Here is a 26272-nt window from a genome sequence, read left to right as displayed (position 1 = left end):
GTTTTCGCTGACTGCAATGAACCACAAAAATGGAAAACATTTGATAGAATAACTTTTAATGAGGACCATTAAAATAAAGACTTTATGAGGACTTTCTAATCAACGGTTGTGAGACTTGCTTTTCAATTACATTTTCGCAAATCAACCGTTAGATGTTTAGATATTCATGATAGATAATTTATACAGAACTTTCAACCAAATTGAAAATCGTTAAGTCATTCATAATTATGATTTATCATTTATGAACATAAAAGGTTTAGGTTTGACAGATTTAGTTTGTCAATTGATTTAATCTAGTGGTACCTTAACGATTAGCAATTTGAAAGAGAATTTTCAAAAGTGATTTACTCATGCATACATAAATATCTAAAGATTGATTTATGGTAATATAATCGAAAAGTGAATTTCACAACCATTAATTAGAAAGTTCTCATGAAATCATGATCATTTTGAAGGTCCTCATTAGAAACTCTCCAAACATTTGATAATGCAATTTCTCTAAGCAAGTTCACCAATATATGCATTTCTGGGCTCACCATTTGAAGTCAAGCAATATAAGAATGACCTGGAAGTGTCGATCAATTAGAAATAGATCTGGAGGAGCATTTTCAACATTTCATGGTCTTCGATCGATCATGGACCCAATTATTCTAAGTAGGTTTTAAAGCAAAAACATCTAGTGGTCCTTTGAAAAGTTGCAGTGCGCAGACTAATGAGAAATTTCAAACATATTTACATCTGGTAGGTGTAACAACATACCATGGTAAGCCAGTTGATAACGCCATAAAATGAATTAAAACAGAATTAACAGTTCGTAATTGCATTATGTAGACAGTCATTCAGTTGAGGCCAAAGAAATTAACACTTACAACTGATTAAAAGCAGAGAGAGCAAACCAATCTGGTATTTTGGCATCTGGGATGAGGCTTACAGCTAATAGCTTGTATGGGTTGGCATCAAAACCACGAAAAATATCTGGTTTGGGCTCCTTCTCTCTGGTCTTTTTATTTTTTTATTTTTTTATTACTGTTGTGCTACTGCTACTGGCTTTCGAACCCATTCGATGAAACCCAATCGTCCCGTCGGTTTGATCGATTTTGAGTCCTTGATCTTACTCTGAAGAAGAAGAAAGAAGAAGAATCACCCAGACAGACACTGAGAAAGTTTTGAGTTGCTGCCATTTGTGGATGCATGTCAATTTCATCTTCTTCGAAACCAAGCATCAATTTGATCTGAATTGGATCCTTCTGCTGTAAATTTAGGATCTTTGAATACCCTGTTCATGAATTACATTGGATTTTATTTTTATTTTTCAGGCCCTTCCTTTATACCTTGATGAAATCTTTCACCTTGTTGTTGCCGTTTTGCTGTCTGTAACATTTGTTCTAATCTTCAGAGAGGTATGTTGCCTACTCGATTTATCTTAAGCTCATTGAGATGCAATGGGATATTGGGATTGCGATTGACTTGTGACTTGCCATTCACAAGCTATATATATGCTCAAGATATGGGCTTTCTGTTGGCTTGTTCGCATTCTGATGATCATCTGCTATCCAGTATCGCCTACCCAATTGGAAAAGTAATGCTCATAGCCTTGCACTAGCTAGACCTCAGTTTCTGCTTTATTAATTGATTTTGGTTATTGGACATTTAAGTATTGCACCTAGTCACCTACACTCAAATTACTTTTTGTTCTTTTTCATTCTATCCCTCTGAAGAAGGTTCTTTTTTTCTTTTTTTTGGTGTGTGTGTGTGTGTGTGTTTAATGATGAACAAATAAGGGAATGATGAACAAATAAGGGCACCCATCTTAACCATTAGATCAGATATTGACATTTGAGATGCCTTCAGCTTCATCTCTCCCTGGGCGTGTATGCCGGTCATACATATTTTATCTGACAGTTAATGTGCACTTCAGATAATGCAAAGCCTTTGTCAATGGACTCCACGTACATATACGTATGATATCCCTCCATAATGATATGCTCTGTCATACAATGCAGGCCTTTAGTTGATGGATTCCATATATACATATATGTTATGTTTTAGCTTCTATTGATAGCTTCCACAATCCCTGTTTGTAGTGTTTTAGTCACCTGTCGGTGGTAATCTTAATTACATGTGAGGAATTACCCTCCTTTGTAATGTGAAGTGTGTTGGCCCCCAAAAATGCAGGGGAATTTTCTTAATTTGTGATATTTACCGAGTTTCAAACAGCATTTATAATTTTCTCAGTCCGACTTACTTCCTTAATGTTCTTGGTTATGCTTCTTTAATTAACATCCCCGCTTCCCAACTTTTGAAAAAATTCACTATGTAGTTGATGGTCTAAACTCTATTTGGAATGTTGATGTTGGTAAATATATATTCTAGTATTACATCTTGTATTTTTCTTTCTTTTCACTTACTATTGGAGTTTGTGCAGGTGGGATACCATTGCCAATATTTTCTGAATGGTGGCTGTTCAATGACAAGTTTTCAGCAATCGATTCATTTGTCCTATCATCATTTCCTGGTGCAATGTTCCAGGGAATGAATGGCTTGAGTGTTAAATATCAGGTAACGTTGATCTTGGATTGAGGTTCTTATTTATGCGGTGATAATTCTGTATTTGCACTCATAATTATGTTTCTTTTTCACTAAAATCAGAGTAAGCTATTGTACCCAAAAAAAAAAAATCAGAGTAAGCAGTGTATTCATCTAGGCTCTAGGGTTTCAGATTATAATACTATTGCTTTAAATTCATGGTTTCAGGTTCTTGATCTTGTACTTGGACATGGAGATGATTTGTTCAGGCTAGCACAGTCGAAAGCCCTCGTCTCTATTCACGACCTTGAGGTGAGCAATTTAAATTGACAGTTTGGATGGCATGCCACCACTTGCAATTTCTCATATTTGTTCATATTTCTAATTTCTTTTGGTGAAGAAAAATGTTTATGTAAATAGTCTACGACTAGTTGTTCGGGTTGAATGTGACTTCTGATTAGTGAGTGGCTGCTGAAAATGCCGGAACAGATATGCTGGTTCTCATGGTTTCCTATTCTTCCTTGACATACTATTTCTGTCCATTGTAGGCTGGAAAGGGTGGTGAACTAACACATGACAACGATTACAGTGGAGCGCTAAATTTAACTGAAAAGGTGCCTAATGATTTCAAACAAGTGTTCTATACTTGAGTGATTATAAATTCTATATTGCATCTTCCATATCTATATTGGGTTGTTCATGCCAGTGGTCCTTAGTATTATACTATCAACCTTTTGGTTCCTTTCATGGTCAAGTGCATTCACGGTGCACTTTGTTTGTTTCTGATATTGCTTTGAACATATTTTAATGCTAGTTTCCAAGGTACTTTAGTTTTACTTACATGTTTCAGTTATCTTCATGCAATTTTAAGCATTGAGATAAACTCTCTTTAATCTGTGAAGTGTTCCTAATAATAAAGCATCTTTCAATTTACAGACTGCCAAGGAGGCTATGACACCTATTGAATCAAGATTGTGCTTGGATGTTGATTCAAAGTTAGACTGGTACGTCTTTCGTTGTCCTTGTTTGGTTTTAATATATGCTGGAAGTGATCTAGTTTTCTTCCTTCCACTAATAAGGACATTTCTTGATCCTTACTTTTTGCTATATCTGCTTTTTATTGAGCAGAGTATAGTAGAAAGTTAAGAAATGAGAAGGAATTGTTATGTTCATATGGTAGCAGTTTAGATGTGTCTTTCTCTTCTGCTTTATAGGGAAAAGACTTTATAAGAGTGGTATAAATGCATATGTAAAAATATCAGGGCTTACAGGTTTGAACATTGTGGAGCAGTCCCTTTGGAAAGCTGTACCTCATTATTTATGTCATGTCAGCAATGCTTTAAAGAAGGTTTGTCTTCAAATTTGTTTCTGGTATTGATCTGTTTCCAGTTCTTTATATGTAGCTACTACCTTCTGTCTTTCTGTACTTCTTGTCATAATGTTTTCTTAATTTATTTATCAGCACACTGGGAAACTGGAAAATCACTTCCATTGAAATGCACACCAATCAGGTTTGGCTCTTGGATGGGGGGTGGTCGAGATGGAAATCCCAATGTGACAGCAAAGGTACTCGTGGGTCTTATTGATATTTTATTCGTAAATCTTCTCCTAATGGTATTATTTACTCTCTTAAATCTAGGAGAGTCCTTTCATGCCAACAAAAGACCTGAAGCATGAACTAATCATAACTTTGGCATATATTAGATCTGTGTTATACATAACTTAGTTGACTGTATTGGTAATGGTGTTGGTAATTCATGGGGCAGTAAATCATGTTTTGAGGGGAATAAAGCAAGCCCTGGTACTTAGAATCAATTACTTAACTGTACGGAGACATTGATGGATAAGCATGACTTAGTTGTGTAAAGTTTTAGACCATCAGTTTAACCTTCATTTCTGCTATCCCTTCCCTGTTCTTTTCTTTGGGGTATGAGAGAGGAGGGTTTAGTTTTAAGGATTCCAGTATGCTGCCAGATTTCATGATTAGATTGCAAACTTAAGATTATTGTTTATGTAGAATTTATAATGCTGTCAGACTGTCTAGCTCTTCTACACAATTATATCAACTTGCCTCTTTCTATTGCTTCAGGTCACAAAAGATGTCTCGCTTTTATCTAGGTGGATGACTATTGATCTCTATATTAGAGAAGTGGATAGCCTGAAATTTGAACTATCCATGAATTGGTGCAGTAATAGCTTGTCAAAACTGGCACAAGAGATTCTAGAGCACAGTATGACATATTGCAGTTATTTTCAGTGGTCATTAATATTGGCTACTTGGTATCATGTCGAGACTACCAAAGCATAGCTTCCATTGTTTTTCTTTGACAATTTCCTTAACAGGTTACTCCTATGTTTCTGATTTTTTTTTTTATTGCTTGATCTTTTGTTTGAGGGCTGGGATTATGTTGTTCTGAGACTCGGATCTTATTAATATAACAATTTAAATCTCTAGATCACTTCTGTGTATGCAGAATAAAAAACGTTGAAAGACAGATGAACACTCTTACTTTATGTTCTGCCAGGCAGGATAGAGCAGATGGTTAATTAGTGAAAGTAATTGAGTAAAAAAATTGGAGTCATAGTTTACAAAATTCTTTGTGTTTTATGGACCTATGGGAATTTGACTTCTCTTACCCCAACTCTTCTATGCATAAGTACCCACTGGTCATCCCCTCCTGATTTCTTAAGGTTTCAATTTATTTTTAATAGATGATGAATATACTTGTGAATCAATTTATAATGTTAACGTAATTGAAATTCTCTCTTCAGAATCTGCATATGAGGATAACCAGAGTTGGGATCATCAGTGTTATAATAGGAATCAGGTAAAGTAACAACCTGCAGCACTTCCAACACAACTTCCAGCTAGAGCTGATCAACCCTCTTGCACTGGTGAACATCCGATTATCCTCTTAAACTACTTTTTGAAGAAAAAAATTATAGAAAAATTGAGGATCTCAGAAGTTGTGTTACTTTATATTATGTTCATATGCTGCCATCCCTTATTGCATAAATGAGAACTTGCTCAACTATGTTACAAAGACAACTGACATCGTTCCAAAAAAGGCAGTGTGTATCACATGAGCCCTTGTAGTTATTTCCTTTTCAAATATGGAGGGAATCAATTTTCATAAATAAAATCTTAATTTAGCTGTACAATAGTGAGCTAGAGCTGTCTTTCCACCTAGAATCTCTGTTAGCAGTTACTTTTTTTCTCTTTGATTGTTAGCCTTCCTGAAGTGTTTATTTACCAGCACCTAATGTATTCTATGACCAATGGTACTCATGGTTTCTCAGTTCTTTTAAACTTGCCTCTTCATGCAGAATGCAATGTTGGTCATTCTCACTATCCCAGAATTGAAATGTTGGTCATTTTAACTGAAGATTGCATTGGGGCAGGAATCTGGTAGACATGCTGAAACACTTGATGCAATTACCAAATATTTGGATATGGGCACATACAGTGAGTGGGATGAAGAAAAGAAACTGGAATTTCTAACAAGAGAGCTCAAAGGAAAAAGGACCGCTAGTCCCATCTAGCATGGAGGTAAAGTAGTAGTGTTAGGACTTAGGATTACTATGCTCCAAAGTTCAGAATAAGTTACTTCTACCCGAATTTTTTGAGAAAAAAAAAATTCTGACAAGAATTCTTTGCTATATATCTAATGTGTCTCTTCATTACAACAATTAAATGAAATTATGGTAGTCATTATTTACCTACAGGGAATGAACTTTAAATAAGCACATGTTGATCTAGCATGATGATGGAGTTGTTTACTATTCCCAAAAATTTAAGCTGTTAGGATTAAGGTCAACAATTTGTTTTATACTCTCAAACTCACTTCATAGCATGCGTTCAACTTAATTGGGAGGTTTTGCAATTGCAAAAATTCCAACTCAGGATCTTCTTTTCTGATAGGAAGAGAAAGTCTTGGTTTACCACTATTGGCCAAAATCTTAAACTATGAAGGTGTGTTCCATGGGTGTTTGCATGGACTCGAACCAGGATCTTCTTTTCTGATAGGAAGAGCTCTACTAGAATTGGACATCTTTGGGCAATTCCATGGGTGTTTGCATGGACTCGAACCAGATTTTTTCTTCCAGCTTGGGTGGAGTTGAACCAGGTTTAAGGGAAGTTTGTGAGAAGGGACACACTGAAGACTTGAAAGCCATGTACCAAGCTTCTTGAACCCCAAAGACGTTGATGAAGTCCAATTAGAGGAAGAGCCTCCAACTCAACTGCTAGACGGGGAAAATTGTAAAGCTAGCAAGTACTGAAGACATTCCTAGCATGACATGAAAACACGAGACTGTTTTATTTGAAATCTTCTGTTAGAATCATTAGTATTCAGATCTTTGGTTGATGCCCTACTGACCCAGAATGTTGATGGGAATTCACATTTTTGACTGCTAGTATCATCTGTGGAGCATAATTATTTGCTGTTGTATCAGATGAATTCAATTCACCATGCCCTACCGAAGAGATTTCTGCATGAAGTTTTCATTTGGTAGAAGCAGAACTAGTATATCTGGAATGGGATTAGCAGAGTCTAATTATGCTCCACCCTTGTACGAGTTTGTAATTACTTAGGTCATTGCATATTTTTAACAAGTGCTACTGGCCATTTGTTCTGTTGGATAGTTTTGGGTGTTTAGCAGTAGATAGTAGTTTGGATGATTAACAGGAACTGCTATGCCATCTGTTCTGTTTCATTTTTATGCTTTCATCTTAAAATTGAGTTGAGTATATTCATCCTTTACACATTTCCTGTAACACAATTATCTCATTATATCTGCACAGCCATACCAAACACAGTCATAGTGGCATAGTTATTCATTGTTTTGCGATACATCATGTGTAAGGCTAGTTTGTGACTGTCTAACTGTATTTGTTCATTTCAAGGAGCTCATGTGGGGCAAGACAGTGATCTAGAGCTTTTGTGTGCATGCGTGGTGTAATTGGCAGCCACAATGCCATGCAGTTTTTCATGGGGAAATAATATGGAGCTCAAGGAGGTGATGAGATTGAGCAGTGTAATTGAATGGTTGGGTGAAGCTGAATTTCAAATGAATAAAGACATGATATACTTAGAGAAGTTTCCATAGCATTCAAAATTAGTAAAAATCATAAAATCCCACAAACAAAGTCTACTGGTAGCATCTTGATCAGAGCCCAGTCTTCTAGCCGTCCCGGTCAGGCATAATTTTAGGTACAGATCATAAAATCCCAAGAACAAAGTAGACTGGTAGCATCTTGTTGGATAATCAAAGCCAGTCGTACACTAAACAAAGCACACTAATATCAGATTATCAGTAAACGAAAAAAATGACATAGTTGAAAGTTTCTTGTTTTACATGTCAAACCTCTTCAATAGTGTCCATGTGCTCGTTCAAAAGCTCCTCTTCAATAATAGGCTCCAAGTGCTGTTGCTCAAAAGCTGGCTGAGAAAAGACAACAAATTAAACACACAACTCCTAAAAATTGGGTGAACGAATAGTATTTTATTGGAGATAGAAAATCAAGATGAAGTGATTACCTGGGATGGCTAGAAGACTCAGCTCTGATCACCATCCAATAGGATAAGGAGGCCAAAGCCTTATTTGACAAATTTATGCAAGTTCAGGTCGTCTTTAAACATGTCATATATCAATCTCTTGCCTATCAGCATCTCAAATAGCAGGATTTCATAGCTATAGATGTCACCACTTGTTGACACCTCCATTCCTATGCCATACTCTGAACTTCATTTCCAAATGTACAAAAGAATAAGCATACAGCCTATAAACTATCATGTTTGTGTGCATCCCCACCTAAAGTCCTCGGCTCTTAATGATTAGACTGGGCCAAATCTAGGACCTAGATGCATTCTTTGACAACCCAAAGATCACATTCTAGATCAGTAGATCACCTTCTAGCATATTTATGTATGCAACATGAAAAAGAAAAAAAAGAACAGCGAGCTTTGACAACAGAACAACAATATAGTTGGATGTCAAATAGGGACATTCATAAACACATTGGGCTTCTCCCAACCTACTATAAAATCCCTCTATAATCCTACTCTTCAAATAGCTTCTATCATAATCAGACCCTCAAAATCCATTTCAGGTTATTAGAAGAAAAAGAAGCTCAAACCTTACTCTTTGATACTTCCAGCTACACTCTTGCCAAGTGCAATGACTACTTTCTTCGAGATAACTTCAGTTTTCCACGGCCTTAGATCACAAAAAGGAAAAAGAAATAAAATATAAATTAGTAAAAAGAACTATAAATTTAAAACCACCCACCTAGATTGAACAAGACCAATTATACAAAACAGCAAAAAAAAAAAGAAGCAAATTCAATTCGAGTTCAACAAAAACTGATAATCAGATTGAAAACCTAAAATCCTTGAACTTTTACCGGTATTGAATCGAGCACAAGAAGAGGAAGTTTGTTGTGTGTGCAGGAATCGAGGGCCATTGCGTATAAGCAAATAAGAGAGAAGAATATGCAAAGACCAGCAGTAGCACATCAAATAGAATAAAACAACCCACTTAAAGTCCAGATTTTTAGGTCATGTTAATTCTTCCAGCACATAATGTGATCTACTTACACATTCTGCTTCATTATGTGCGCAAGTGTAGGTGGACAAGTGTGATTATATATATTTGTCTTTCTTTATTAACAACACTTTTCTCAGTAATCATTTGTCATTGACAAATTTAAAGCTTACTTACAGAATAGTTGACATCAAGCTTAGGATTGCTATTGTAAACCAAACAAGTCTGAGCAATGCAGTACCAGTGGGAGTGCACTGTGATGTTTTGGACCTCCTATAAATATCTCAAATATAGACATACAAGAAAACAGTGATATGAGAATTCATTGATCGCTTGATATAAGTGATAGCATTGAAATATTAAAAATCAAATGCAAAATGTTCAAGAAATCATTATAACCATTCATCTCTTTATATAACCAAACTTGTAATAGTCAGAAAGAACGAGAATGTTTGGGAATTTTCAGATGTTTTTTTTCTTCTCCAAGAATGGAGTATATATACACATTGAGTTACACATTAAAGGATAAAACTATGCAACAGAATATCTAAAGTTGTCTGCCATCATTATCTGCTAAAATTGTCTGCCATCATTATCTGCTAAAGTTGTCTGTCATCATTATCTGCTAAAGTTGTCTGTCATCATTATCTGCTATTATTCCACCAACTCACTGTCTACCACACTTGTCTGGATGGACCACTCTACCAACTCATGCCAACTCACGCCAACACTCCCCCTCAAGTTGGTGCATACAAATCACAGATGCCCAACTTGTTAAGTGAGTCATAAAATGCTTTACTCGAGAGAGCTTTTGTAAGAATATCCGCCAATTGTTCTTCAGTAGGAACGAAGGGAAACAAAATGATCTGTCCATCCAGATTCTCTTTAATGAAGTGTCGGTCTACCTCTACATGTTTCGTGCGATCATGCTGAACAGGATTGTGAGCAATTTCAATTGCAGCCTTATTATCACAATAAAGTGGCATAGCCTTTTCCTGCCTGAACCCCAAATCTCTTAACAAATTTCTCAACCACAACATCTCACAAAGTCCTCGAGCCATTCCTCTGTACTCTGCTTCTGCACTAGAGCGAGCCACCACCTTTTGTTTCTTGCTCTTCCAAGTAACCAAGTTACCACCCACAAATGTGAAGTATCCCGAAGTAGACCTACGATCTGTAATATTACCTGCCCAGTCTGCATCTGTGTATCCAGAAACATCCAAGTGGCTGTGTTTTGAAAAGATTAATCCTTTCCCTGGAGCAGCCTTTAAATACTGCAAAATACGAAATACAGCATCCATATGGACCTCACTGGGATTGTGCATAAACTGACTCACCACACTAACTGCATAGGCCAGATCTGGTCTAGTGTGGGACAAATAAATCAACCGTCCAACTAACCTCTGGTATCTCCCTTTATTTGTAGGTACTTGGTCCACGTACTCTGCTAACCGATGATTCTGCTCGATAGGAGTATCAACAGGTTTACAATCCAGCATACCTGTTTCTGCCAACAAGTCTAGGACATACTTCCTCTGACTCAACACAATACAATCCTTTCCACGAGCAACTTCAATTCCCAAGAAATATTTCAAATTACCCAAATCTTTCATCTCAAATTCAGAAGATAACTGACCTTGTAACCTTTGAATCTCCTCAATATCGTCACCTGTCACAATCATGTCATCAACATAAATAATCAAGGCAGTCATCATACCACACCGATGTTTAAGGAATAAGGTGTGATCTGAGTTGCTCTGTTGATATCCCATTTTCTTCATGAACTTGGTGAACCGACCAAACCAAGCTCTGGGAGATTGCTTCAAGCCATAAAGCGACTTCTTCAATTTGCACACCATCTGCTCCCCAGTGGAAGTACCATATCCAGGAGGTAAATCCATATAAACCTCTTCATGCAGGTCACCATGCAAGAATGCATTCTTAACATCAAACTGTTGTAAAGGCCAATCAAGATTAGCAGCTAACGAAAGAAGTACCCGAATTGTGTTAATTTTGGCCACTGGTGCAAATGTCTCATCGTAATCCACTCCATACTTCTGAGTATAGCCTTTAGCCACTAATCTTGCCTTGTACCGGTCCACTGAACCATCTGAATTGTGTTTTACTGTATACACCGACCTACAACCAACTGTCTTCTTCCCGGGTGATAATGATACTAACTCCCACGTACAATTCTTCTCAAGAGCATCCATCTCGACTGTCATTGCCTTCATCCACTTCTCATCTTTCATGGCATCCTGCACTTTACTAGGAAGAGACACAGAAGATAATTGATTCACAAAGGCTACATATGGTTTAGATAACCTATGGGTCGACACATAATTAGCAACAGGGTATTTAGTCTTAGCACTTAGAGTAGGTTCATAGTGTTTCGGAGGTTGACCACGGGATGAACGACTGGGTAAGGTTCTAACAGGAACACTACCTGACACAGAAGGACTATTAGACAAGGAAGGATTGGGACATACCTCGGGTGATGATTGAGCAGGTGAGACCGCTGAAGAGGAGGGAGAGACTGAAGAATTGTCTAAAACACCATCAGAAGACGGCAGAACCTCATCTTCCACTTGATCGGAAATTGTCTCCCCGGCCGACCGGTCAGACTGATCAGGTTGACCAGTTGGTAATACATTGCTCAAAGTTTCTTCTCTGGATGAACCCCTGTTTTCCCTATTTTCCTTTTCAATATTAGACGATGGGTCCTCCAACTTTGAGAACTCAGATGCCAGCCACTCATCTTGCCTATTAGACAAGTCTTCATAATAACAAGACTTCTCCCCCTGACTAGGAGTCACAGGAGGCAAGAAATAACAAACATCTTCACTGAAAGTAACATCCATGGTGACATAAAACTTCTGGGATTGAGGGTGATAACATTTGTAACCTTTCTGATGAGACCCATACCCAACAAACACACACTTAAGGGCTCTAGCATCCAATTTTGTCCTTTGATTTTTATACAGATGAACATAGGCAACACAACCAAAGACACGAGCAGGAAGAGTATTAGATGATGGGATAGAAACATAGTTAGACAAGACCTCAAGTGGGACACAACCTTGAAGAGGGGCAGATGGAAGGCGATTGATAAGATGAGAAGCACACAAAACAGCTTCTCCCCAAAGGTACTTAGGCATGTTAGCACTAAGCAAAAGAGATCGAGCCATATCCAAAAGGTGACGATTTTTCCGTTCAGACACCCCATTTTGCTCAGGTGTCTGTGGACATGAAGTTTGATGGATTATGCCATGGTGTTGGAAATATTCATGAAAAGAATGATTAATAAACTCACCCCCATTATCAGAACGAAAAACCTTAACATGAGCATCATATTGAGTACGAACAAGACTATGAAATGCTGTAAATGCAGAGAAGACAGAATCTTTGGACTTAAGTAGAACCACCCAAGATAGTCGGGTAAAGTCATCGATGAATAACACAAAATATCGCATTCCAGAAAGGGTAGAATGTTTAGAAGGACCCCACAAGTCTGAATGAATTAACTCAAAAGGCATAGTACTAGAATGAAAACTCGAAGGATAACCAGACCTATGACTCTTAGCTAGAGCACAAGTTTCACAATGCAAGCTAGAATCACTTATTCCCAAAAATAACGAAGGCATGGACTTCTTCATAACTCCAAAAGATGGATGACCCAAACGCCTATGCCACAACCATAACTCACTCAGTCGATCAGAACTCGATGTCAGGGCTAAAGGTTGTTCTGTTTTTTTTGTTTGTCCTGCGTACATGCAATCCAAATGAAACAGTCTCCCCCTCAGGTCTCCCTTGCCCATGATCACCCGATTGCATAGATCCTGAAAAACAACATACATTGGATAAAAGGTTACTGAGCACTTATTCTGTGAATTCAATTGAGATACAGATAACAAATGATGAGACAACGAGGGCACATAAAGGACATCATGTAAAACAATGGATGGTGTAACCTGAATAGACCCAATACCTAAGACCGGAAAAGACACACCATTTGCATTAGAGACATGAGATATAGAAGGAGATGACATAGACACAAAGAAAGACTTGTCGTAGGTCATATGATCAGACGCACCTGAATCAATTATCCATGTATCACTACCAGTAAAGTCAGAAATATGTAAAGCAATACCAATTTTACCTCGAGTTTCCTTAGTCAAGGAAACAGTACCCTTAGAGAGGTCTTGCCCTTCAACACCATAGAAATCAGGTTCTGGCACCAGTTGGACTGCTGCTTTGCCTCTCTGACCTCTACTTCCTCCAGTATTACTTCCTCCTCTCCAGCCTGAATGGTTAGAATTAAACCTTCGCAGCTTAGGACATTGATTCTTGAAATGACCAACTTCCTTACAATAGTTGCAAGTCATTTGGTTATTGACCGGAGCCATCCCTCGGCTATAATTCTGATTCTGTTGGTACCCCTGACTCCGAGGTCGATAGTGACTTGGAGATGGAACATGAGATCAATTCCCATACTGAGGAGACAAAGATAAAGGTTCAGGTGATCTAGCCTGGACTGCTAAAACTGAAATTTCAGTATGAAGACCCTTTGCAGCAACTTTGTTGGCTTCATCTTTTCGAATATAGGCAAAGGCTTGCTCCAACGTTGGAGGAGTTGCAAGACGCAATAACTCATTCTTTGCCCCTTCCAAATGAGGATCTAGACCAGCAAGAAAGACATGAACACGCATCTTATCTTGCTCACTCCTGTAGGAAGTGATGTCTGCTTCACAAGTCATAGGATTAGGATTTCTCTGATCAAGCTCCTGCCAGATTGTCTTCAAATTTGCATAAAATGTTGCAACAAGCTGTCCACTTTGAGTTATTTTGAAAGCTTTGACATTTAATTCATGAACACGAGCAAAGTCACTTCCATCATAATAAGTAGCAGCAACAGAGTCCCAAATTGCTCTAGGAGAATCAAAATTAGCAAATAACTGCATTACCTCTGGAGTCATTGCTTTTAGAAGAATTCCTATCACGTTAGTATTTACCGTGTCCCATTCATCAGCTTTTGGTCCTGTAGCAGGTCTGGCAGTGCTACCAATAACATAACTCCACTTTCCAATCCCTTGAATATGGATCTTCATAAGCCTTTGCCATAGCTGATAATTTGTGCCATCAAGCTTGACACCAAAGCTTGAGTTATCTGTTACATTTTGAACAATCACAACTTCACGAGCCACAGATGTAGCTCCTTCAGCCTGAGAGTCTCTTATGGTCAAATCCACCATCTTACTTCCTTTTAAAACACCCCGTCAAACAAAGTAACAAACTATAAATACAAAGGAACCAAACTTTTTTTTTTTTTTTTTCACGTGCCTTCTTCTCTCTTTAATAAAGAAAGGCTATTGAATAAGAAGAGAGTGTAAACTGTTGGGTAAAAACGGGAAGATTAATAAAGGTGAATATGGGTAGATTTAAAAGAAAAGGTGGGCAGAAGCATGTGGGTTGAAACAAGGGAATTGGAGTGAAGTGCTACTGATCGACAAGGAACATAATAGAGAGAGGGAATAGAGAAAAAGTAAAAAAGAGAATAGAGAAAGGGAGGTAGTGGGCCGACAGAGAGAAAGAGAAATGGGAATGGAGAAAAAGTAGTATAAAAAGTAGAGAAAAGGGTGTGGGTTGAAACAATAAGAAAAGAAAAGAAAGACAAAGAGTGCTAAAAAAGGGAGGCGAGTCGAGTGCTCGCGGCGCGGGGGCGTGTGGGCGCGGGGCGCTGCGCTAGTGGAGGCGGGGTGCTGGCCGCACAGGTGCGGAAGGCTGCAATTGAGGTGCTGCGGTGGAGCTGAGGCGAAGATGCTGCTGCGCTGAGGCAGAGCTGGACGGAGCCAGTCGAGCTTGGTAGGAGCAAGAGGTATGATCTAAAACCGATTAATTGACCAAAAGAACAAGTGGAAGAAAGGAATTGGCTAGTGTGTCTGGTGATGGCTAATGTGTCTGGTCTTAATCAAAAGAACCCAAAAGAACTCAATATGTATTAATCAAAAGATCCCAAAAAAAGACAAAAGAAAACACAGCGGAACAGAGTCCAAATTGGATCTCTGCTTTGATACCAAGTCAGAAAGAACGAGAATGTTTGGGAATTTTCAGATGTTTTTTTTCTTCTCCAAGAATGGAGTATATATACACATTGAGTTACACATTAAAGGATAAAACTATGCAACAGAATATCTAAAGTTGTCTGCCATCATTATCTGCTAAAGTTGTCTGCCATCATTATCTGCTAAAGTTGTCTGTCATCATTATCTGCTAAAGTTGTCTGTCATCATTATCTGCTATTATTCCACCAACTCATTGTCTACCACACTTGTCTGGATGGACCACTCTACCAACTCACGCCAACTCACGCCAACAGTAATTATACAAAAAAATCTATATTTCCAATTGAATAACAAAAAGTAAGGCAAGAGAAATAACAGTACGGCAATTCCTAAACTGGTATGCCTCTCCTGTCAAATCCTAAACTCATCAGTACGGCAATCTAAAATTCCTGTAGCACTACCAACTCAATAATCAAACTAATAATCTTCAAGCAACATAAGAAATAACAGTAAAACCAATAGACTTGCATAATAAACTCAAACTAACAACCAAAAAAGGTTCACTGCATTTTCTTCTCTCTTCTTGTCCTGCTTCAATTTCCCAGCAACCAAACATGAGATTTCAAGAACAGCATCAAAACCCAATAATAATCAAACATAACCAAAACCTTTCCTTTTCTCACGTCACCGTTTCAAGCTAGTTCCCAATTCTCATCTACCTCCAATCTGCAACTCCAATTCCTTATATTTTATCGCTAAAATTTGTTTATAATCAAAGTACCAATTGTCCAAAAATTTTCACGCAAAATTTGGCGAAATATTAAAATTTCATCTTACCGCCCAAATAAAATTTGAAAGGTAATCTTGGTATTTACAGCCTCATATATATAATTTCTATTAACGGTCCAGATGCAGAGCAGACGGTCCAGATCACATCTTTTGAAAATTATTTTCTAATAAATAATTTATATATTTTTGAGAATATTATACATAAATAATTTTTAAAATTCTGAAACTTTGAAAAATCGTAATAAATAGCTCGGGTGTCAGCAAAATCCTCATATGCCTAGTAATGTAGTATAACTTGTTTATTAGGTGTATTACAAAATTATACCTTCCATGAGCAACTTGATGGAGGAAATATAATTTATTAAAATTGGCAGTTGGATGTTATCATGATAAGAAGATATGGTTATGGTCAAAATTTTAGCTATTTTCGTCGTCATTTGGGTCTTGATCTACTGGGTCAACTCTAAATCTTAAATACCACATAAAACTAATATGCTCATAACCCCTCCTTGGCAATTTATTTTTTCAATATGTCAGCTCTCACACTCTCGTGGGTATGGGCTATATAAACTAATTTAAAATTTTCTAGAAGTTGATCTCCTCCTGGTATATCTCCCCTTATGGAAGTATAAGTATATAAAAAGTTGACCACTTTGTCTGATGTCGAAATGACGGCGGATCGGGTTAAATTTTTTTACACAATACTTATTGTTGACACCCAAAAATCCAGCTAACAAGCCCATTTATGCTTTAAGCCCAATTCATATTTCGAGGCAAATTACACCCGCGAACATCACGCCACGCACGTGGACCCAAGCCACATTCACGCACTTGGGGCTTACAAGAATGGGTGTGGTATGGAAGGTAACGGAATTGCATGAGGCCCGTTATTAGTTTTAGGCTCGTTGATAATTTTGGACTTGGGACCAAAATTCATGCCCAACGGCCTAACTCTTAATACGGGTAAGTGAAGAAGAGAGAGAGCCCAAAAACCCAAGCCCAAATCCTTTAGAAACAAACAAAATAGTAAATGCTAAACATAGGATTCTTGATCCTAGCCGCATAACATAATCTCATAATCCCAGCAGCACATAATCCCAGCAACACAGCAGAAATCTTGGGATTGCAATCCTAGCAGCAAATCCTGCCTAAATTATGGCAGAAAATCTGCCCAAAATCTCATAGCCCTAGACACAACTTGACAAACCAAAACACATTGCAAAATCCAGTACATGCATTTAACCCAAGCCATCTCTTTACCCAGCAGTAAAGACCTTCCACCGAGATTCCTTTGGCTGCTGGAATTGCATATAAATAGCTATGTTACTAACCAAGCAGAGGCAGAACGGATTGTGCTAGCAAGCTCTCTAGCACTCTTCTTCTCCCATGCTTCCTCTCTCCCACATCCATCCATAGTTTTCCATCATTCCAAACTCATCTTCTGTCCAAACCCCCTTATCTCACAAATCTCAACCATTATACAACACTGCTAGGACCTCTTCTTCTCAAACTCATGCTTTTCTAGCTCCCACGCCACACGCATCTTGCTAAGCCTCTTTTGAAATGATCAATTCACTGCCGTGCATATACAAGGAACTGTTGGGAAGAACACAACAGCAACCTTCCTAGGATTCTCAGGTCCTTCGAAGTTTGCTGGGCCTAGTCTTCGCTAACTTAGACAAAGGGGCAAAGTTTTGGGTCCTTACCCATGAATATCCACTGCCGTACAACTCCGATCAAAGTGCCCCCTACACCTATTAATATGCTATAAATAGATGGGTAATCTCAAATTTATCGATTTCCAGTTACAAATTTTTAGATCGCACAAAATCCTTATATGCATAGTAATGTGGTCTAACTTGTTTATTAGGTGTATTACAAAATTATACCTTCCAACAGCAACATGGTGGAGGAAATATAATTTACCAAAATTGACCGTTGGATGTTATCATGATAAGAAGATATGGTTATGTTCAAAATTTCAGCTATTTTTGTCGTCGTTTAAGTCTCGATCTACTAGGTCAACTCTAAACCTTAAATACCATATAAAACTAATATGCTCATAACCGGTCCTTCGCAATTTATTTTTTTCGATCCATCAGCTCTCACACTCTCGTGGGTATGGGATATATAAACTAATGTAAAAATTTCTAGAAGTTTATCTCGTCCTGGTATAGCTCCCCTTAGGGAAGTATAAGTGTATAAAGAGTTGACCGCTTTGTTTGATGTCGAATTGACGGCGGATCGGGTTAATTTTTGTACACAATACTAATTGAAATTCTATAAATAGATGGGTAATCTCAAATTTACAGATTTCCAGTTACGGAGTTTTAGATCGCAAAAAATCCTTATATGCCTAGTAATGTGGTCTAATTTGTTTATTAGGTGTATTACAAAATTATGCCTTCCAAGAGAAACACGGTGAAGGAAATATAATTTATCAAAAGTGGCCGTTGGATGTTATCATAATAAGAAGATACGGTTATGGTCAAAATTTAAGCTATTTTCGTCGTCGTCTGGGTCTCGATCTACGTGGTCAACCTTAAACCTTAAATACATATAAAACTAATATGCGGGTAACCCCTCATACACAACTTATTTTTTCGATCTGTCAGCTCTTACACACTCGTAGGTATGAGCTACATAAACTAATATAAAAATTTCAGAAAATTTATGTCCTTGTGATTCAGCTCTCCTTAAGGATGTATAGGCATATAAAGGGTTGACCGCTTTATTCGATACCGAAATGAAGGCGGATTGGGTTAACTTTTTTACACAGTATCTATTAATACGCTTTAAGTACATCGGAAGTCTCAAATTTATCTATTTCTAAGTTCGATTATATGGATCGCACAAAATTCTCACATGCCTACTAATATGGTCTTTAACTTATTTATTAGTTATATGGAGAAGTATATCTTCCATAACCAACAAGGTGAAGGAATTAGAATTTATCAAATTCGACCGTTGGATGTTATCATGACAAGAAGAAGTAGTTACGATCAAAATTTCAACTATTTTCGTTGTCGTTTGGGTCTCGATCTATGTGGTCAACCATGAACCCTAAATACATATAAAACTAATATGTGCGTAACCACTCATACACAACTTATTTTTTTGATATGTTAGCTCTCACACTGTCGTGGGTATGAGCTACATAAGCTAATGTAAAAATTTCGGAAAATTTATCTCCTCGTCATTCAGCTCTCCTTAGGGATGTATAGGTATGTATATGGTTGACCGCTTTGTTTGATGTCGAAATAACGGCGAATCAAGTTAATTTTTTTACATAGTACCTAATAATACGCTATAAGTACATGGAAAATCTCAAATTTATCGATTTCTAAATTCGATTATATGGATCGCACAAATTCCTTATATGCCTATTAATACGAGTCAACTTGCCTAAGCTCATCAAGGTACCTAAGATGGGTCAACTTGCCTGAGCTCATCAATTCTTAAGTTATGCAGATCTAACACACGCAAGCACCTCAAGTTTGAAATGATTGTATTGTGAGTTTGTGACGATGCTCGATCCTGAAGTGGTAATGCTGATTTCAATTTCACATTGGTTAACTTTTTGTCAAATCAATTTTATGGACCATTTGATTGTTCTTTTTCTTCAAGCAGTGAACAACATTTCCCAAGAATAGAATCATTGTATGCATATACCCTTAGCTATGTGCCATACATTAGTTTTCTGCATGCCTTTTGTTAGCATTATAGCCAGTCTCTTGATCTTGATGAGTGACTACATTCAACTTATTGTTATGTTTCAACTGATTGTATTGATAGGAGCATTTTAATGTGGTATTTTAATAGTTAATTCCTCACATTTTGCTTAGTTAATTCCTTAACGAATCGATTTTTAACTTAATTTCTATTTTTTAGGTACATTGGAGTAGATGATGATGAAATGAGCATTAGGTCCATAATTACCTATAAATGATGGAGAAAAATGGAAATGTACTAAAAGGTCAATTTTACACATTTTCCTACTCCGGCTAGGAGAAACCAAGCCAAGCAAGGAAGAAGGAGCGGCCGCCTGACCAAATGAACTCCAAATGAGCTGAAACTTTCCAGATCCATTCTAGACATCCTAAGGATCGTTTCTTATGAAGAGTGCCAGAGCTAGAATTGAGCGGAAGGCCTTCAAAGAGTCAGCCCAATTTCCTGCAGAAGCAAAACTGGAAAACTGGACCCGTAAGGAGTCCAGCAGAGATTCTGGCCCAAAGGCATGGAAATAAATTCTGAAATTTTACCAAAATGATCTACACTCATGGTAGATCATTTCATATGAAGAAGTCAAGAGCCAAAATTGAATTCCTGTTGGAGAAATAATTGAAGGAATAAAGGGGCAGAAATTGACCTAAAACCAGCTCAATATTCACATGTTCATGTTTCCTACCCACATGAAGAAAGCTAGATGCTTTTCTCTTTTTCCTTGGATATATTTTTCTGCTCCAATAGATCATCATCACTTCCATACTTCTGCACATTCATGCCTTGCTTTCATTTCATCATTACTCCATCTTTTCCATATTTTACAAACCACTTTCATTATTTTTCTTCCATTTATCATTTCACTCTTCTTTTTCTTCCCTATATAAACACCTTCTCCTCTCACTCTAAATACATTCCTTCATCCATTTCATCTTCTTTGTCTCTCCATTTCCATTCCATTTTTCTCTCCATTCTCTAGTTGCAAAATTCTGCGTTTTCAAGTAAGAAGAAGAAGAAGAAGAAGGAGCCGGGAATATCATATCCTCCATCGTCCACCTTGAAGGCTTGCTTCCAAGATTCAAGATTTCAACGTTTCAAGCACTCCATCTCCATCTCCAACTCACGGTGTAATTCATTCTTTTTCCTTATTTAATTTCGTAGGAATTTGTTTCTAGTTAACAATAACATTAAGGGCAAAGTTTAAGCCCAATTTCTATGTTTGAATAAAAATTGTGATTTCTTTATGTTGATTTTTATGTTGCTTATGTGAGATTGCTTAATTGATTTTGGATTATGGAAAACTTTTATATGTATGTGTTCTTTGATGGCCAACTTAGGATATATGCATGTAATTGGTGCTAGATTTAAGTAGTAAAGGCTTTGGACAAAAGTCGAAATCAATTAAGGAGGATTGCAAATAGATGGACTTTTTCATACTAGGTTGTGCACTTTGGTTGACATCCTTTCTTTGTTCTTCATGCATTGAATGTGTTCTTGATTAGCTAGCTTTCTAGACTATGATTGCATGTTCAATAGGTTTAATTTAGGTGCTTTCACTTAGATTAAATATTCAAGGAAAGTAAAATATGGGAAATCATTTGCTTCGAATGTTTCACATGGTCAACTTATTTCTCATGACATAGATAATCAACTATAGGAATTGTAATTGGATTTCATTCATATGATTGTAGTTTTGATCTTTGTTTCTTGTGTTCCACCCTTGTATATGTGTTTTTACACTTTCTTTATTTCATTTAATTTTAATTCCAATTCTATAATCTCAAAACCCCCCTTTTTATATTAACTTGTATATATTTTTATTCTTTATTTTATTTTTGTACATAATACTTTTTACTTTATTATTTTAATTCTTTATTTGTTTTTGACAATGACAGGTGTACCCTCAATCCCCGGAATAGAACGATCCCTATTTGCTTATACTACTAACGATGTTTTCAGGGTTAAATTATGCGCTTGCTTTGAGCGTATCATGTATGAACTCATCCAGAGCCGTACATACAAAAATGTTTACAACAATTCCACGGCAATAGCGTGGGCGCTTTTGCTAGTCAAATCTAAGAGTGCTCTGCCTACTCTCAAATAGCGCAACTTGGGCATTTTTCTTTTATTTTGACCTAATTTCACAAATGGCTCATCCAACAACCCATACCCAAACATCAACTGATTTCCTAAACATCAATTTGACACCCACGGTATACTTTTTTCAAAGTTGGCTACAATTGTTGGAATGCAGGTCAAGTTCTGTAAAATTCCTTATTTTTTGGTTTTTCCCCAGTTTAACTATGTTAATTTTTCTGTCGAAGATGAAGATATAGAGGCAAAAAAGATTCGTTAAAAATGCAAAATCTTCAATGCCGTATTGCTTAAATATATCTAGTCTCTTATTCTGGGTAAAAACCTGAAGGGAGTGACATGAATACAATCATTGTAACTACACATCCAAACTAGAGCAACCGCCACATAAGTAAAGCAAAAATGGCGTCACAAAAACCTAACACTGCCTTTTTTCATGCACAACAAAAACCACAGTAACTCCAATTGTCATCACCATGCAATTTATAACAGCAACTAGAACCATCTAGAAAATGTCTAAGTCCAATCATCGAGTTACATCCTCAAATCGTCAAGTAATCGTGTAGCTTCTTAAATTTTGCCACAAGAGCTTGTTCGCCTTCAGCAGGTTCCTCAAATTTTTAGACCTGCGTATCACCAGTAAGGGATTAAAGACGTGCTTACCATAAAATATTAAAATGTTCAGCATTATGATGTCACTTACATTAGATGGTAAAAGAGATCTCCCATACGGTGCTCAATTATACTATAATTGATCTTTTCATCATCCATATCAACTGCTCTCTCTATAGCCTGTAGACATTGATACCTTCACTTATCTAATTAAACATCTAATAAAGTTGACATGGCCAAGGCTTATGATAGGGTTGAGTGGTGTTTCTTGGAGGCTATAATGTTCAGACTTGGATTTCATCCGCACTGGGTCTTCAGAATGATAAATTGTGTCACAACGGCCACCTTTTCGGTATTATGGCAATGAAATCCTTTGGGTCACATCTAATGAAGTTGCACCTTTCTGGGATTGGTTCCTAGAAAGAAGACCGGGAAAGACAATATTATCTGTTTTCCTTGCCCTAAAATGCTTCAACCTAAATAGACATGAATTCTTCAAACATAATGGTAGGTCATACAAGAAAGGATTTGAACAGAATAGTTCACCTGATTTGCTAAATTAAAGAAATGGATGATATTCTGCATCATCCAAACAGACTTGTAGAAAGGGCAGAATTTCTCATATCTGTCCACCCTTACAACAGGTAAATGATAATTAGTGACTAATAATCCCAACCAAAGTGAAAAGTAGATATGCATCAAAGAAAAGATTAAATGAGGAACTTACGGAGTAAATGCATCCTGCGCGAGAGAATTCTCTCTCAACAACTTTGCAGTTTCTAAGGTGATCTTGTCTCCTTCAGCTAAAGCACCCTTTCCTACAAGCTGCAAGATTACAAATATGCCAGGCTTTTAGCTTTGGGCAGATAAAGGAAACCACATTTAATTTTTAACATCTCCCCCTTCATTAATCACACAAAGAGAAGAACTGTAGGCGTCCTTCAGTCTGATAGGACGAAGCCAAAATCTCACTTATGACCAGTCCTACCAGGAAAGAAATTGTACAAATGATCATCAAGGTGATTAATTCTAGGCATCCACTCAAAATCAGAGAATCAGTAAGCTAGACTAGAGCCGCTCAACATCTTCAATTAGAAATGCACATAAAGCCTAAATTAGAGACACCCAACCCAACAATCCTCCTAAATAAGAGATCACCAACGTATCACACATAAAAATTGGACACAGCTTAGCAATTTTTATTTCAATTAATCAGCACTACTATAATGGTCTTCTCTCTTCCTATCATATACCAATTCTGTTGCACACTATATTACTATTAGTTTGATTGGTTCAACAATTGGTACAGAACTCAGGTGAAACAGAAAAACTAATTAACATATTCTCACATTTGCTTCTCTATATTCCTGAGAAGGGAGAGTATAGGAGAGCAGTTTCCGTAATCACATTCCTTACTGTTCAGAAGTGCATGATGAAATACAGAAGTGCATTGCTGGAAGCAATTGAAAGAATTAAGAACTAACAACTTGATTTCCAGTACAACATAATATGATATCAAAACCACATCAAAAAGTATTAAGCTAAAAGACATGTTGACCTTAACCCCCTAAATAACATGTATGGTCGTCTGAACAAATGAGTTTCTAATTGCATTTTAACATTCTTTCCTATGAAGTCAATTAAATTATTTGATGAGAAAGGCATTTAAGACAATAGCATGATATTGTCTACATATATAATTCAGATTGGAGCAAGCTTAGAATTTGAGAAATTTGCATCTATGCTAGCACAGCAGCAACAATTGTAATTACAAATTTTGTCTGTAAGTGATACACACGATTTCAAAGAGCCAAAGCATGTGAATATCAATGAATCTAATGTTGAAGTGGTTTACCTACCCCAGCTTCATCAACTGGTGTGGGTTTATGGTGCCTATGCTCATCTGTTTGCCATACAGAAGTTATCTCTCGCACCTATAAAAGCAAGAGTAAAATATAAAACACAAGGAAAATTAGAGAATATCCACGATATCAATGTCATTAAGATGCAATCCCCCTTGCCCCAGCAAAGTGGTTTTGGAAGAAGAGAATAAGGTTGGAAAAACAATACCAGATCTTCAATCACCATATCTCTGTCTTCACCAGTAAGATCAGGTCGGTATCTTAAATTTAAAAGATGCTGCAAGTAACTTGATATTATTAGTCTAAACAAATTTTCAACATGTCTTTTAATCATAATGTTCAACATCCTAAAAATTGAGCAAAGTCACTAGCCACTCACAGAAAGTCTGATATGTTTGTATTGTAAGGTTCCGCGATTAATTTGTGTAGGATGTGCAGTAAGAACAATCTCGACCTCCTGCAGCAAGAACTTAAGGTTGAGAACAAGATATCTAAATGACTAAACAACAGTAGAAACACACCCACACACACACACACACACACACACACATCTTATGTTCAACAGTGTGCTGATAGAACGAGGCAACATCAATGAAGCAACAACTTGAGCTCATTAAAACAAGATCATTTAATTGGTTGGGTTTTATCTTTTACAGAAACCTTAACAACATGAGTGATATATTTTCCCCACTATTTTCTGTCTAGGCATACAAATCAAGACAAAGGATAGGAGGAAAAGAACCAACCTGCTTGCAAACAGTATCGTAAAGTTGGTCTGGGGAAACACCACGCTGCAGAAGCTGAATAAAAATACCATCACAAGATTTACATTCTTTTGTCTACAAACCCTGCACAAATCAACAACTTTCTCTAAATTCACCAAAATGCTTTAAAATTCACAGCTGAAAGAATTCCAACCAATTTTGGTTTTTTCATGTTATCTTTTCGGAAGCTAGAATGTCATAATTTTAACCGTACAACCAAAGTTAGAAGTCAATCCTTGATAGACACTACTATTTCCTGAAGCTCTGGTGCTACATATTTCACTTCCAAACAAGTATAAACACACAGGCACATATCTGAAATTTAACCCTTTTTTTTTTTTTTTCTAAAAACAAAAAATTTAATATAAAAAATAAAATAAAACAGAGAGATCAAGTCGTTGAGTGACCTGTGATGAACTTCAGCAATGCCCATCAAATTGAGGTAATGGCTGAAAACAGGAGCGAGAGTGAGTGCCTCCTCTAAGCTCATCTTGGAAATTTCCGACGCTAGCTTCTTCTCCAGCAGCTCCGCCGTGTCCTCCATCCCTGCCAGCCTCATACTACAAGCACTCTGAACACAAAAATGCCCCGTTTCAATTTTCCTCATCGGCAACCAAACAAGGTATCGGAAAACAAGACGAAATCAAAAGCAGCTTGAGATCCACGCACAACAGCCATTTGCCAGCTGGAAATTACTTAATAACAAAGCTTCCTAATTTCTTCCTTTCCTATAGAGATACAGATTCCCAAACACCACCGACTTTCTATATAAACGTCTTCCAACCCACAAACGCGTCATTCGCTCTTCATTGCAAACAGAGCAGAGAGAGAGAGAGAAAGGAGTTGTAATCTTCATTGCAAGAAAAGTCTCTGTATCCAATGGTATCACTACAACGAATTGATATGCGAGATTGATAAATTATTTACAATAGGTTATATTATACAAAGAATACCATAGTTCCTTGCATTTAGTTTGCATAACATGCAAGAAAAACATAAATTCCTTGCTTTTGGTCTGCCAAATTTAAAAACGTGTGAAACTCCTTGTATATACTTTTCATTTCCTTGCATACGATTGAGCGGGGTCTTTGCTGCTCTGTGAGTTTAATCTATTTGTCTCTTCATCTTTTATGCTTTTGATCTTTTTTGTTCTCTGTCTCTCTGTCTCTCTCTCTCCCTCACTCACTCAAACGCAGATCCAGGAACACACCACACACCCAAATCTGAATCTCATCTTTTCCGTCCGTTTTCGACATCCTTCTCCTTTAATTTTTTTTTTTGAGTAAATAGTCAG

At 37.1% G+C, this 26272-nt stretch overlaps 2 protein-coding genes and 1 long non-coding RNA gene across 21 annotated transcripts; 1 reads left to right on the top strand and 2 right to left on the bottom strand.

The window, feature by feature from the left end:
• The first annotated feature begins 515 nt into the window (after positions 1-515).
• On the top strand, positions 516-7291 carry LOC133725013 (uncharacterized). Of its 12 annotated transcripts, XM_062152024.1 has the most exons (13): positions 563-978; positions 1317-1400; positions 1489-1579; positions 2426-2559; positions 2755-2838; positions 3075-3140; positions 3463-3530; positions 3789-3874; positions 3989-4092; positions 4616-4757; positions 5299-5354; positions 5854-6076; positions 6449-7291. In XM_062152024.1, exons 4-12 carry the CDS (start codon positions 2521-2523, stop codon positions 5905-5907), a joined length of 699 nt encoding a protein of 232 aa, XP_062008008.1. In that variant the 5' UTR covers positions 563-978; positions 1317-1400; positions 1489-1579; positions 2426-2520; the 3' UTR covers positions 5908-6076; positions 6449-7291. The 12 variants fall into 12 exon arrangements, with proteins under 12 accessions (XP_062008011.1, XP_062008002.1, XP_062008000.1 ...); XM_062152016.1 differs by lacking the exons at positions 1489-1579; positions 2426-2559 and having other exon boundaries at positions 528-741; positions 832-978; XM_062152025.1 differs by lacking the exon at positions 1489-1579 and having other exon boundaries at positions 561-978.
• A 96-nt stretch (positions 7292-7387) lies between these two features.
• Positions 7388-9497, bottom strand: LOC133725014 (uncharacterized). 2 transcript variants are annotated; one of them, XR_009854216.1, is made up of 5 exons: positions 9250-9497; positions 8666-8745; positions 8067-8271; positions 7894-7971; positions 7388-7811 (listed from the first exon to the last, which is right to left on the bottom strand). It is a non-coding gene; the product is annotated as an uncharacterized LOC133725014 (long non-coding RNA). The 2 variants fall into 2 exon arrangements; XR_009854215.1 differs by lacking the exons at positions 8666-8745; positions 9250-9497 and having other exon boundaries at positions 8067-8628.
• A 12517-nt stretch (positions 9498-22014) lies between these two features.
• Positions 22015-25549, bottom strand: LOC133725012 (phosphoenolpyruvate carboxylase 4-like). 7 transcript variants are annotated; one of them, XR_009854211.1, is made up of 8 exons: positions 25386-25549; positions 24961-25062; positions 24594-24671; positions 24423-24491; positions 23080-24286; positions 22899-22986; positions 22444-22828; positions 22015-22366 (listed from the first exon to the last, which is right to left on the bottom strand). XR_009854211.1 is itself a non-coding variant. In XM_062152015.1 (4 exons), the coding sequence occupies exons 1-4, from the start codon at positions 25535-25537 to the stop codon at positions 24482-24484; spliced, it is 342 nt and encodes a 113-aa protein (XP_062007999.1). In that variant the 5' UTR covers positions 25538-25549; the 3' UTR covers positions 24293-24481. The 7 variants fall into 7 exon arrangements, 1 of the variants encoding a protein (XP_062007999.1); XR_009854212.1 differs by having other exon boundaries at positions 22899-22977; XR_009854209.1 differs by having other exon boundaries at positions 22444-22986.
• Positions 25550-26272: the final 723 nt, after the last annotated feature.

The sequence above is a fragment of the Rosa rugosa genome, chromosome 1, assembly GCF_958449725.1.
Source record: "Rosa rugosa chromosome 1, drRosRugo1.1, whole genome shotgun sequence".
NCBI lineage: Eukaryota > Viridiplantae > Streptophyta > Magnoliopsida > Rosales > Rosaceae > Rosa > Rosa rugosa.
Note: the sequence above shows the minus strand (reverse complement) of the source record. Positions and strands in the feature narration are given on the sequence as shown.

Coding starts and splice junctions, on each gene's coding strand:
- LOC133725013 (XM_062152016.1), top strand. CDS start 946: ATGGGTTGGCATCAAAACCACGAAAAATATCTG. Junction 1,401..2,754: donor TTGTTCTAATCTTCAGAGAG/GTATGTTGCCTA, acceptor TCATGGTTTCAG/GTTCTTGATCTTGTACTTGG. Junction 2,839..3,074: donor TCTCTATTCACGACCTTGAG/GTGAGCAATTTA, acceptor TGTCCATTGTAG/GCTGGAAAGGGTGGTGAACT.
- LOC133725012 (XM_062152015.1), bottom strand. CDS start 25,537: ATGAGGCTGGCAGGGATGGAGGACACGGCGGAGCTGCTGGAGAAGAAG. Junction 25,063..25,385: donor ATTGCTGAAGTTCATCACAG/GTCACTCAACGA, acceptor TGATTTGTGCAG/GGTTTGTAGACAAAAGAATG. Junction 24,672..24,960: donor ACGATACTGTTTGCAAGCAG/GTTGGTTCTTTT, acceptor TTCTTGCTGCAG/GAGGTCGAGATTGTTCTTAC.